Genomic DNA, 14035 nt, shown 5'->3' with positions numbered 1-14035 from the left:
ATTGCCTTAACATTCTGTAGATTCAAAGTCCAAAGCAAAGTTTCACAAGGCTAAAATCTAGTGTTTTCAGGGTTGTATACTCCATTGGAGGCTCCCAGCCTCATGAATATTGTTGGAAAAAAAATCAGTTCCATGCAGCTGTAGGACTGAGGTTCCTGCTCCTTGCTGAATTTCAGCCAAGGACCATTCTCTGCTTATAGGGGCTGCCTGAAGTCCCTAGCTTGAGACCTCTTTCATCTTCAAAGTCAACAATGGTGGGTCAAGTCCTTGTCATTCTGGCTTCCCATTCTGCTTCATCTCCAGTCCCTCTGTCTTCCTCTTCTGCTTTTATAGGATTTCATTGGGCACACCTGGGTAATCCAGGTAACCCAGCATATTGCCCTACTTTAAATTCAGCTGTTTAGTAATTTAATTACATACATCTGCAAACACCTTTCACAGCAGCAAGTATGTTAGTGTTTTCTGAATAACCAGATATGGAAATATTAATAGGTCAATTTTATCATCCTGCTTATTACACCTACTACGTATCCAACACTGTCATTGAGAATTTCAAGCATTGTACTTCATTTTGTATTCTGCATTTAATAACTAAAATTCCTGTTTTTCTTGTTCTTTGGATTCTGTTTCTTTTGTTTATGTTGGCTCTTGCACAATTTGTTTCATCTCTGAGTGGAATTTGTGCATTTTGATTAAAATATAATGCAAAATTTAACCTTAATAATTTTTGAGTGGCAGTGTTGAAGGTGTTTTTTCTTCTGTTGCCAGGTACTTGAGACTACTACCTACTCAGAATGGTTTTAAAATGAATTTTCAGACAAAAATTTTCTTTCACAAACTGGTGTTAAGACTTATTTACACTTGCATGATTATGAATTTTCAAGGGAAAATTTACCCCCCACCCCGTCCACTTACAAAAACGTGAACATTTCCTTGATGTATCCCTCTGTGGAGTGAATTTTTTTCCTCTCACTCTCTCACTGACAATATTATCCTGTGGGATCATAACTCTGGGTCTCCATTCTATCCCTAATGGGTTGGGTCCTAGTTTTGCCTTTTTTCCTTTATTGCTCATGTTCTCATTATGAGGGAATTTCACAGTCTCTGGGGATGAGCAATCCTCACCTTCAGTTCTTGCTTAAGTTCTTGGATTCTTGCTTATGCTTTATGTTCTTGTTTTGAGGATTTCCACTATTTCCTTTCCAATATAGTCTTGTGTGTTATGCAAAAACAATTTTTATTGTTTGGTCTCAAGATTTTTCTCCTCAAGTATTTGTTTCATTACACTTCCAGTGAGAAAAGCCTTTTTATTTATGGTTTTTTGTTTTTAATCCTGTGTCTTGGGCTAAGGATATGACTTAGAGGTAGAGCACTTGGCAAGCACCCATGTGTCCCATGGTTCAATCCCTAGGAATGCAAAACAAAAAATATACAAATACCTCCCTGCTCCACCAAAACACAAACAAAACCCCACCTGTATCTTTTTGTTTCTATTCAAATGAAGGCTCCCCTTTTAGAAAATCCTTTTAATTTCTGCCCCAGATACATGCTAACTTATTGTCTACTCCTGAACTAATCTGACTTCTCTCTTCAAAGCACAGCTATGGTTTGATACTTGTATTTCCATAAATTATCTAGCAAATTTTCACTGAATTAAAGTGTTTTATTCAGGAATAAGATGGCAAATGCTGCCATGGAGCAACAATCTTAACTTTTTTCCTTCTTAGATTATGTTAGAATAATAAAACTTTCCCAGTTTGTTGGTATTACTCTTTCATTCCTACTACATTTACCTCTTACCAAAAATAAGGGAAAAAACCATTTAATTTGATAAAATCTACATACAGAAGTAAAGGTAATATTCATCAAAAAAATCAAAACAATTTTGGAACAGAAGCATCATTATAATAGTTATCATGAAATATTTAGTTGTGGCAGAGATATAGAAGTATATCTCATAATAATCTTTTACATACAATAAAATACAGCGCTCATGTCAAAATACAATCAATGTGTCATGATAGTATTTTGTCATTTACCAGTAAAAATATTAAGTAGTAGTATTGGCTGAAAGTGTACTTCCCTATCTCCCCGGCAGAAAAGGAGAACAAAGACTTGGATACTAAGCTTAGTGAAAATACTGCACACAATTGAGAAAAGAACGGTGAATCCTGGAGATGTTGACACAGCACCAGTTGAGGTGAGTGAAGGACATCCTTATGCCAGCAGAGCCTTCCATGTGCTTGCATGAACAAACAGTAACTAGGCAGTGAGTGAAATTACCACTATTATCTAGACAAGATCTGATCTTAAGTAAGATACTGGAATTTAGAGTGGCAAAGATTTCTAGTTAACCTTTAAGTAATGTTCAAGATAATAACAAAAACACTATCTGCCATGGAGTGGGAGAACAAAGATGTGTTCGATCCTCTGTTTAGGGTGGTCTTCTAGAAATTTTCAAAGACAGTATGTAATCCTCAAACTAAAAGAGCTTGAGAACTTTAATATAAATAGCATACATATGACATGAACAAGTCTGCCGTGATATATCAGCCCAAAATAAAGACGTGGCAAGAGAATCAGGGGGTTCAATTAAACAAATTTTGGCCAGGTATCACCTTTCTCCTGCTCAGATGGCAGCTGTTGGAAGTAATTCATTAAAATTATTCAAGCTGAAATGTTTATATTATTTTCTTGAGACCAAAATTTACTCATTATAATTTGAAAAGCCATTTTATTTTTTCACAGTGAGAAGGTATCCATCATATAATATTATTCAGCAGTGATAAACTGAATGACTAGAAAAGAGCAGAAGTGTAATCAATACTCCAAATCATAAATAAGTGTGTAGCATATAACGGAAAAGAATAAGTGAACAGAATGAACATAGATAATTTTCACAAAGCAGCAGTACCATATTATATGATTTAAATGGGCAGTTTAAAAATAATTTTGCACTGACTAATGAAAAGACTAATAATGCACATTTTACTGCATAATATTTTTAAAGAATTATCACTTTAAAAGCTGTCTTTTTATTTAATTCCAAGAGCAATTTCATAAATAATCTTATTCTAAAAAATTCAAACCAAATCTTTAACATCTAGAAAGGTACTTATGAAGATTAAAAAATAGCAAGGGTGCTTTTTCTTTTTTGACCTTGTCTTCCATTTTATTTTTAGCAAAATAATTCTGTAATCTAACATCTCCATCTTTTCTAATTGTGCACATTACTTTGACTTTTGGTTGTTTTCATATTTACTTTAATATAATTTGGGATGACAAAGGACCTTACTCTTTTGCACATTTCTTTTTCTCTTTGAATGCTCAGGATTTTTTTTCTTTTTTTATTGCTTATAAGTGATTTATTTTTCTCTTTTGTAAATATGTCTAATTTTAATTTTCCATCCTTTATTTTCACTGATATTTCATTTTGATTTGGATAGAGTTACACAACTTTTTATCTATAAATACAGCAATAATTCCTTTAAATTTGTATGTTCCATTGTTTTTACATATGACATTATGTAAAATAATAAACACTTAAAGTTGCTGTGCATTGTATAAATGTGTTCAAGTTTTATAAGGCCTACTTTCCTTTCTAACTATATTACTCTAATAGTGCAAATCATAGCAAGCCTTATCCATAGGTATCCAGCATGCATTTCTCAGTGCAGAGGTCATAAAAGTATGAAATATTAGTCTACCTATACTGTCAAGTAGAAATATCTATGAGTTTTCTGTTGCTTAATGGATTCAGCTATAATTTGGAATTTATACTATCTCAATTTCAGTTTTTACACTGTATATACCTTAATAATAATCCACTTGAATTATTTAAATTAGGAGATACATATTTTGTTTAGACTGAACTGTTTCTCTGTAGCACTAGATAGATGATCAGAGATTTGTTTTTCAGCAAATTCCCTGGAACATTACAGAAATGATTTATCTAAGAACCTAATTGCCTTATATGTCTATTTTCCATTTTTAGTTTAGTATCATGGGAAGTTTCTGAAATAACAAATTGATACTTGAAATGTTACACGAAACTCCAACTGTAAGATGAAGCAAATGGCCTATTCTCTTTGAAGGTCAATTTATAAATTATTCTTATGATGAAGCAAGATGTAGATAATCTATGAGCAAAATTTATCCTGAGCTTCTCAATGAAGACATGTAGATACTCCTTAGTTGCTTCTCAAAAGACATGTGAACTCCATATTATGACATCAGGTTTTGGGTGTTCACTGGAATTGCGATGGCTGTATGACATCTGATTTAAATGTATCTTCACTTACACACAGCCACATCTTACAGTAGCTTCTTAATGGTTTCTAAAAGTCACCATGCAACAAACAATCAGAAATTTTGTGCTTGTCATGGCATGGTCTCATTACCAATTGCAGGAGCCCAGGAAGGGTAAGTGTGGAGGTCAAACATAGGTGTAATCCAGGTGAACATGCCAAGCATTACCACAGCAACGCCCAAAATATTAACACCAAGTCCAGCTTTGACCTTGAACAAAAAAGGACATAAATATAAGTCTCCCAAAGCGAAAACCTACAGAGGAATTTGAGAAAACACATGCTAGATTCACATGCATCCTAAATGATTAGTATAAACTCTTGTTATTTCATAAAACAAGGGGTTCTTCTCTCATTCATGTCAAATGACAATTTGTCCCCAACTATATATCATTTTGAGATAGTCATGGAGATGTCTCTTTTAGTAACATTCTTAAGTCATTCTAATTAGAGAAAAAAGTCTCTTTAAAACTCTGTCCTCGCATGTAAATCAGAATTTGAGTTTTGTGGTTTTGTATTTCAGTGGCTAAGTCTCTGGAGCATTAGTTTACTCTTCAGTATTCTCTAATTAATATTTTATGTCACTTCCAGTTGTCTTTCTTAGTGTTCCTATTTTCCTAGCTCTTACATCATAATTCTGGTGGCTGTTAAACAAAATTGTTTTCTATACATTAAAAAAGAGATTGCCAAATTTCCGCTCTTGATCTGTTCCTTTTTTTTTAAAGTACAGTTTTATTGGAGCACGACCATATACATTTGTTTACATACTGTCTTTAGCTGCTTTTGTGATATAATAGCGGAGCTGAGTATTTGTGACAAAGATCATTAGGCTCGCAGAGTCTCAAACATAAGCTATCTGGCCCTTTATAGAGAATGTTTGTCTATTTTTAAATTCTCTACATTGAAACATGGATCCCCAAAGCAAAAAGGGGATATGTAGCAATGATTATTAAAGTGACTCTCTTCTCTGTCCACACAAGCCATTTGTTTATCCCTGAGTCCTGTTTTTATTCACTTTAACATTGATATATAAGGCTTTGCATGTATTGTGTTACACGCATTTTGTTTATCAAAATTATATTACAGGCTTCTGCATAGAAACACTTCCAGAACTTTTATATTATAGGGATTCAGAGACAGCAATCTGGAAGAATAGGAGCTGGGACTTACCTTGGAACTGTACTTGCATAGCAATCTCACTGAATTTGCTTTGGATCTTTTCTTGCTCAAATTGATTTGGAAGTTGATAGTGAAGTTTGGGTTAAGATTAGAATAGTCTCAAATTAGTTCCTAACTACCACTAATTTTGCATGTGGTAAAAACGTGCATGTTTTGTCACTTAAAATTTCCATTAGTACTTACTTATGCTTATAGATGTCAGTATTACAATCAGGACAAGAAAGATGTCTTCTGCTAATAGGGCTAATGAAACCAGCAATCAAAAGAGCTCTGTGTTTCCTATCAGTCAGGCACTGAGCCCAGTGTCTTATTCAGAGCAAATGTTGTTGCATAAATATTAGCAATAGGAAACACAGCTCTTTTGATTGCTGGTTTCATTGGCCCTATTTCTTCCTTTTGCCTCAGTCAGGTTGGATCTGACCTTGACATGTAAGTTTAAGCTGCTGTGTTGACCAACTGTATGCTCTTCTCCTTTTCTCAGACCATTGCTCATGCATTCGCTCTTTCTGTATTTGTGACTATAAATTCTAACGGCATGTTCACTTCTGGTTATCACTCTTGATTGTAATATCAGTCATGCACACACCTTCAGAAACAGACCTCAGGCCCTACTTTCCTGGAAGTTGATTACTGTGTAAAAGTAGAGCTTATTCAAGATATCACATACAAAGCAATGCGTATTGGATCTGAAAGCACTCTTTTAGCTAACTCACCATGTCGACTACTTTCAGGTGGCCATATGAAAAAACAATAGCATTGGGTGGATTTGCCACTGGTAGAAGGAATGAAAATGAAGTACACAGGGTGGAAGGCAACAAAATATAAAGAGGGTTCACATGAATGGCTTCAGCCTATTAAAAAAGGTAAAAAAAACTGCTGAAGTAAAATTTTGTATGTAGGCACCACACAACAAAATGAACAAATTTATTATAATAAACTTTCCTGGAAGCAAGTTGAAACTTAATGACATAAAATTAAATACATAAATGAAGTTACAATTTGAAGAGGAATTTTTAGAAAGTGTCTCTTATTATTCTTGTTTACATGGTTATCGTTGTCTATTTAAACATTGTTGTCCAGTTCATTTAGATGATAAAATACTATTTATTCTAGAAACTAAATATAAGCCATAATCATTCATTATTTATCAAATGCTGAGTATTAGGCTAAGTGTTTATAGATGCATATATTTATATATACTATATAATAAACATAAATATAAATATATAAAATTTTACAACAATATTATGAGATACCTACTATACAGTCCCGGATAGCAGATGAAGACACTGAGGCCCACAGAGGCTAAGGAGCTTGCCCAAGCATGCAGCTGGCAAGCAAGAAAATATAGGTACAGTCTCAGGTCCCTGTGGTTGCACAGCTTCTAACCTTATTGCTTCTATGACAAATGATGAGTTGCTACTATTCTCAATTCACCATGTATTTTCTAATTGTTCCATCTTGAGAAAATTTAAAAAGTACATAAAAAACCCCAAATGATACTGATAATTGCTAAAAAACAGTCTATGTTTTCTTCCTTTTTGACATTTTTATCATCATATTATTGTTGTACTTGGGGTACAATGTGACATTTAGAAAAGTTCTTACAATATATTATAATTGAATTCACCCTCTCCATCATTCTCCTTTTCTAGTTTGAAACAGCAACTCAAGAACCTCAACATATATGTACCCTTAGTAGTGGTAGCAAAACAATTCCAGAAGTACAATATCTCTTTTTTTCTTCTTCTTTTAAAGACAATCCTTAATTTAAGGTGCTTTCCTTTTATCAAACTAATCCATCCCAATAAGAAAACCATGTTATCTAAAACTCTTTCTTATAATTGCTAGCTATGTGGAGAGAAGGGAAGAAAAAGTTTTCTCTCTCTCTCCTTAGCAAATCCACTTCTTACTCTTGTTTTTTTTTTTAACTCTTCCTTTTATAGTTACTTATAAGACTCCCTTTTAGGCCAGAGGAGATTTTCACCACCGTACAAAAACTAGTTGACCAAAGTCCAGACACTACTCTTTGGATGGGGAGAACATAAATGGGACACATGACATACTCACCAAAGGAGATAGTATTGGGAGAAGGATGGTAATGGTAGCTGGATTGCTGGCTACCTCTGTCAAAGATGTGACAATCAAAGAAGATATCAGAATTATTAGCCATACTGGTAATGAACCTAGAGGAGATAATTTATTTCCTATCCAATTAGATAGTCCTGACACCTAAAAAACAAATTTGTGATATTTATTATTCATTAATAGATCATTTTAATCATGTAGAATTTAAACAGATTAAAAACATTGCTTGCTCTGAGAACTCCATTTCTGAAATATAATTTTCCATTTGCTTGTGGTTTGGCAGATGTAGGTATGTGTGGCTTGATGTGGAGGAGCTATCTGTCTTATTTCAATACTATCAACATGCTTTAGGAAGTTTAAATTGTCTGTTCCATTTTTCCTCAATTAGCTTTAATTCATATAATTAATATATGTGGATATTTTCATCACTCATGAAGGTCTATAGGGCCTTAAGAAAGGAAAGCCCTCCTATTTTATATCTCCACACTCCTAAGTTGTATTTTTCAGAGTCAACAACTTTTAATACTTATTAGCTACTTGTAGTCATATTAAGGCATTAATATAATTATCTTTCAAATAACATTCTAGTTATGCTTTTTTCTTACTTTTTTTTATTATTATTCATTTACTCACATGTGCATACATTGTTTGGGTCATTTCTACCCCCCGCCCCCCGCCCCCACCTTCTCCCCCTCCCCCTCCCCCCTCTCCCTCCCCCCTCACTTCCAGGCAGAACCTGTTCTGCGCTTTTCTCCCGTTCCGTTGAAGAGTAGAAATAAGCAATAATAGGAAAGACATAGCGTTTTTGCTAGTTGAGATAAGGACACTTATCAAATTGAGACATTCTTTTCTGACTTTCTAAGAAGTTACATGAGGATTTAGTTTTCTTTCATCACCTAAATAGTTCCTTCCATATTCATATATCCACACTTTTGGTTAAATCAGTGTTGAAAGTTCACCACTGTGATCATAGCTGAGCCTCATGCTAGGATTATATTTACTTTCTTTATTTTACTTTTCTTTGTTTTCCCAGGATATATTTGCCTCATTCTTTTGTTTGCTTCATTTTCTTCTATCACTCATTCATCACACTTTCTAACAAAACTGGAGAACTCTCCAATAAATACACAAATATCACAGGTAATGGGTTTTTAATTCATGTTCTCCTATGTAGATGTCTATTTTGGAATATTCTTTCCTCCTGTTCCATCTGGACTAGTTGTTCCTTTGATCTACTCAACTGTTGCTCTGAGATGTCTCATTATTACTATGAATTCCCTTCTCCTCTCCCATTTGTGGGAATCCTTTCTTACTTATTCTCATGTGTTTGGAGAATGCATCCTTCTATAACTTCCTGAGAATTGGTGCTTGAAAGATAAATTTTTGAAGTCCTTGTATGTTTCAAAACCTTTGTATTTTCACAGTATTTTGATAGTTCAAACATCTGTAGAATTTTAGATATGAAATAATTGTCACAGGGGACTTTGAAGTCGTTGATCCATTTCCTATGGCTTCCAGTTGGGTTCTTTGGCCTGATCACATATTGATCATTAGTTCATTGAATGTAGTCTAAAAAAATGGTCTCAGATTCGCAGGCACGTGGAAGGGAAAAATCCTTTTGTGAGATGATTTCAATGAACTGCTATATGTATGAATCTTTATTCTCATGACAAACTAGGATTGGCATCAGAAAAGCTGAAATTATAAGCAGTAAGCTCTGAGTTCAAAAGACACACACATCACAGATATGGGTACCAGATATAATATGGATTATCTGTTGTTTTGATTTCATTTTTAACCATAACAGTTAGATGGAAAAAAAACCTATTACTTAAGTCACATTGAATAAATTTGTCCTGAAATATGTATACTTTAAGAACAGGTTTTAAGTATGTCTGATTAGGTATGGAAAAGGTTACAGCACATTGTTCCTGTTCCTCTCTGGAGACAACTGGGGTTATAGTTCCATCTCCAGGACTTCAAATTCTACATGAAGTGCTTTGCCTTTAGGCTTTATTAGTTCTCTCAGTCTAGAATCTCAGAGTCTTCATTTCTGAGAAATTTCTTATATTATTTTTGGAAATATCCTTTATTTATATTTTTTATCTTTCTGAAACTTCTGTTATTTGTCTGTTAGACATTTGTGATTAATACTCTAGTTTTCTTAACTCTGTCCTTAAATAATTACTTTCTCTCACATTTTGTTCGTCATAAAATTTCTGCTGTCATATTTCTAATCTTCAGAAGCTTTTTCTTATTTTCTACCTATTCTTTTTTAAAAGTAACATTCTGTTTTAATTTCATATCTTTAATTTTTCTAACATCTCCTTGGATGAGTCAATGAAAATTTTTTCTTTTGCTTTAAAGATTTTCCTTACTTTTCTCTGTGTTCCTTTTCTTTGTTTCTGTGTTTATTTATTTATTCATATTTTTTCTCTGGTAATTGTATCAGAGGCTTCCCCAATTGTCTAATGATTCTTGACTATCTATTGACTTTAAGAAAAGGACAATAAAATAATGACTGAATGCTTTTGTGCCAGGTAAGGATTGGTAAAGGGAAGACTTTATTGTAGTAGATTGAGTCATAACCCAGTATCTTATTGACTCAATTTGCTACACAGTAAACTTCAATTTTCTATCAGAGAGGAGAGAGAATAGCTGGGTTTTACCTAGCTTTCAACTTTATCTTCAGACTTCAATTTCTGAGCCCTTTCAGTATCTTATGGTTAAATCACCTTGTTTCTTGTTGACTCTTCCATTTTCTTTCATACATATTTCATCTTACAGTATTTTTTATACTTGTACAAGTCAGTTACCACTCAAATATCCTCTTTCCATCTTCTAAATTTTTTAGCATCTGTTGTCTGTTTGTCTGTTATTGACCCTGTCATATAGTTTTTGTCTTTATGGACTGACATTTGATTTTGTTCTGCTCTTACCCATTTAGTAGAAATCCAAGAATTTTTAATCCTCCATAATGTTTAATCCTCCATATATAGCCAAGAAGAAAACTTTTGAGAAATGTATGGAAAGAAAAGAGGAGGAATTATTCATTGATCAGAACTGGATACTGCCTACCCGCTTGTGAGAGATCAGTCATGTTAAATCAAACAAAGGGGCATCTAAGTTGGGTAAATGAGGTAATGAGGGAATGCCATAGTAATTGCTATCTTATTGTTTCAACTGGAAGTGCTAGTGGACCTGAACATTATTCAGACTCCTTATAATTATGAAAACATTTTCAGAAATTAACTGCCTCTGAGTCTTTTAGAAAGTCAGTCTCTGGGGGTCATATTTACCCACAGCCATAATTTCAAAGCTCACAGTTTAAATCTGGCCACTTAGGAGTAGGGTTATTCTGTGTATTCTTCCAGAAATCTGGCTCTGGATATTATGATTTTTTTTTTTTTACAGCAAACTGGATCCCCCTTCATGTTTTTGCTAACCTTCCACTGAGAGAGCCCAGTGAACCAGACTAAATCCACACCTTTTCATTTCCTCAGATTTTGCTGTTCTAGGGTCTGTCGATGCTTTCAAAGCCACTGGCAGTATATCTAGGGTCCAGTCTAGACAGATATTCTGGGAAGGGGAGATGAGCAAAGTTCATACTAATGCCCAACTTCCTGATTCTTATTTCCTCACAGTTGAAATCAGCAAACATAGAAATGGAAGTTATTTATTCTGAGAATAAATAACTCTTCAGCTTCATTATTTAGTGGAAATGGAGCAGCAATAAACTTTTAGTCTTTCACAAAAGGCTATGAAATCTAGAAATGAGTGGGTTTTAATTATTCCAAGAGTAAAAGACTTTTATGGAATTTTAGAAGAAGATACTTCTACACTCTACAATAAGCATGGCTATTACAAGTTTCAAAAGTGTTCTCAGACTATTACTTCATGTCAACTAGACAGATAGATCAAGGAAATAACTGATTACCTTCCCTGCAGTATTTTTATTTCTTCCTAAGATTGGACATAATATAATGTCAGATATGTTTATGTGAAATTTACTCTGGACTTATTCAATAAGCATTTATTAAGTACAGTTAATGCTAACAACTCTCATTTTCCTTATTTGACAACAAAAGGACCATGAAATAAGGTCAAGTTATGAACAAACAAAAAATATGTTCCACAAGCAGTCACTTTATATGTTGTTTTTCTGTAAGTTTTTTCTTACTAAGCTAGTCTTCTAATACAATAATTCATGTATTAAGAATTTTAATTTTCTTTGCATTCTTTCTTTTGACATGCTGAAACACCATAAAAACTAAGTTTATGCTTATAGCCTGTAAAAACTCTTGAACTATGAACTTACCTCAGCTATGTGAGATAAATATTGCATGGCTATTGAAATCTGCATCATTAGAATAGTAGGGCAAAGTTGAATATGCCCAAAGCTTGGATGTTTTTGTCTCCTTCTTTTGAACATGCTGGTTAACTGTTAAATATCTTATACATGTAGTATTACCTCAGAGCCATCTGCCAGGGCAAACCCTCCACCAACAAGAATGGCTATATCCCAGGGCATGAATGACTGGAATTCTTTCCAAGTAATCAGTGGAGAGTAATCAAAAGCAACTGCAAAACAAAAGCCTTACAGTTAAATATTGTTTAAAATATGACAATATGACATTTTTATCACTACACTAAACAATCATTTCACAAGAAGTTTGTAATATTCTTATATTATTTTTAAAGAAAGGATTTGATGTGGACTTTGAAGCATTTCCACTTAGTTTAAATGGAATATTATCTTATAGAGATGAAGATTCTATAACTTGGGAAAACCCTTTGGATAATGTTTTGATATATATTTAGGTAAACTCTAACATTTTCATTAATAACGTCATTCATTCATTCATTCATTCTACTACTCCGATGTGTTACCATAATTACACAGTGCACTGAACTATACTTTTATTTATTATGCAAAATATTTACAATATTCCATTGGTACCACAATAGTATCAGTATAGAATTTTAATTAATTCTCACTAATATTTATTTAAATATTTGATTATTTTTAAATCATAAGGGGAATCAGGATTCCAATTTAAGCCTGGATTAAAAATTAAAGTATCACTTTTGAGAATGATCTCATTCATGAAGCAATTATCGTAAATATTTTTCTCAATGTTTAGGTTCTGATTTACACATTAATTTGTTGATAAATAAGTTCATTCAGAAGCACATTATTCTCACTTAGGCAGCATTTTACATGATGAGATTATAAGTTTACTCTCAAGCCTCATTCCTATCCACTATTGCCAAATCAAATAAAACATTGCTTCACTGATCACTGAAATTTTGCTATCAAGTTTCTTATTTTAAGACCATAGCTTTTCAAAATGCAAACATTTCTGAAATGCACCACTTATTTGAAACTTGACATATTATGTCCTCTCTGTTATTTTTAAACAACTTATCAGGGAGAGAAAGGGTTAAAGAACGAGGGAAGAGAGAAAGGTAGATAGGACTAAGCATCTTTCTGAGAGAGGAGATTCAGATGCAAAAACCATGGAAGCTAAAGCTAACTACTGGTTCCTCAACACCCTCCATAGCTAAGCCTTGGAGCTCTGATAGGAATGGATACAGTCTTCAGAGTATCATAGGAATCAATGTTAGATATTGCAATATCTCCTTAACACACATTTAGATACTCTAATCTCATGTGAAGAACATGTAGTATTTATTTCTAGATTCTGCTGTTCATATATATCATGTCCAGAAAATCTGATATATTAGTCATTATGAAATGGGACTCAAAGAGTCAGGTGGGCCGATACAACTAAATGTCTCTTAGTTCCATCCCAGTAAAACAAACAAACAAAACAAAACAAAACCTCCATAATTCTTCTGGTCTGTCTCCAGACTATTATAAATCACGCTTCACATCGACAACATGGGAATCTGACTCCTGAAAACGTGCTTTGTCACATAAAGCATAAACACGAATGAATTCTGTTTAAGAAGTGTGTATGTGAAAGTGTGTGCTCATGCAATATGCATACCTTCTTTGTTCATGTGTAGTAAATGAATGAATGCTTCCTCTCAATATCTTTTCTTTCAATTGTGACCCTAGGTTATGGCTATGTGGGGTTGATTTGCTTTTCCTCTAGGACTCTGATGAAGCTCTTTCTCTTGAAGCTCATATCACCTTTTTAGGCACTCAGCTTCTATTACCAAGGGCTCATCATGAAACAGTGACTTCCAAGTTCTTGTTTCTATGTTGGCCAATAGTAGGAACGATTCTGATTATGGCCAGGAAGGTGGCCATAGGTCAAATAGTATCACTCGTCAACAACTCCTAACCATGGTGCATTAGGAAATCTACTTCTTACTTTTAAAAAGTCAAGTGATTCTTCTTGGAGGTGAAAGACATGTATGTGCTGGCTGAGCAGGGGGTATATTATGTAAGTAAAGCATGCTAAGCCAGGGGTTGTGTCAGCATGACCATT

At 33.7% G+C, this 14035-nt stretch overlaps 1 protein-coding gene across 1 annotated transcript in view; it reads right to left on the bottom strand.

Annotated features, from left to right (window-relative positions):
• Positions 1-2714: 2714 nt before the first annotated feature.
• Slc13a1 (solute carrier family 13 member 1) overlaps positions 2715-14035 on the bottom strand; it is an 84250-nt gene continuing 72929 nt past the window's right edge. The window contains exons 12-15 of the mRNA XM_074064223.1: positions 12046-12155; positions 7557-7718; positions 6200-6337; positions 2715-4518 (exon numbers count right to left, since the gene is read on the bottom strand). Coding sequence (XP_073920324.1) covers positions 4381-4518; positions 6200-6337; positions 7557-7718; positions 12046-12155 — 548 coding nt within the window. The 3' untranslated portion in view covers positions 2715-4380. The remainder of the gene's footprint in view (positions 4519-6199; positions 6338-7556; positions 7719-12045; positions 12156-14035) is intronic.

The sequence above is a fragment of the Castor canadensis genome, chromosome 2 (assembly GCF_047511655.1).
Source record: "Castor canadensis chromosome 2, mCasCan1.hap1v2, whole genome shotgun sequence".
Classification (NCBI taxonomy): domain Eukaryota; kingdom Metazoa; phylum Chordata; class Mammalia; order Rodentia; family Castoridae; genus Castor; species Castor canadensis.
The sequence above is the reverse complement of the archived record's forward strand: the minus strand, read 5'-3'. Positions and strand labels throughout refer to the sequence as shown.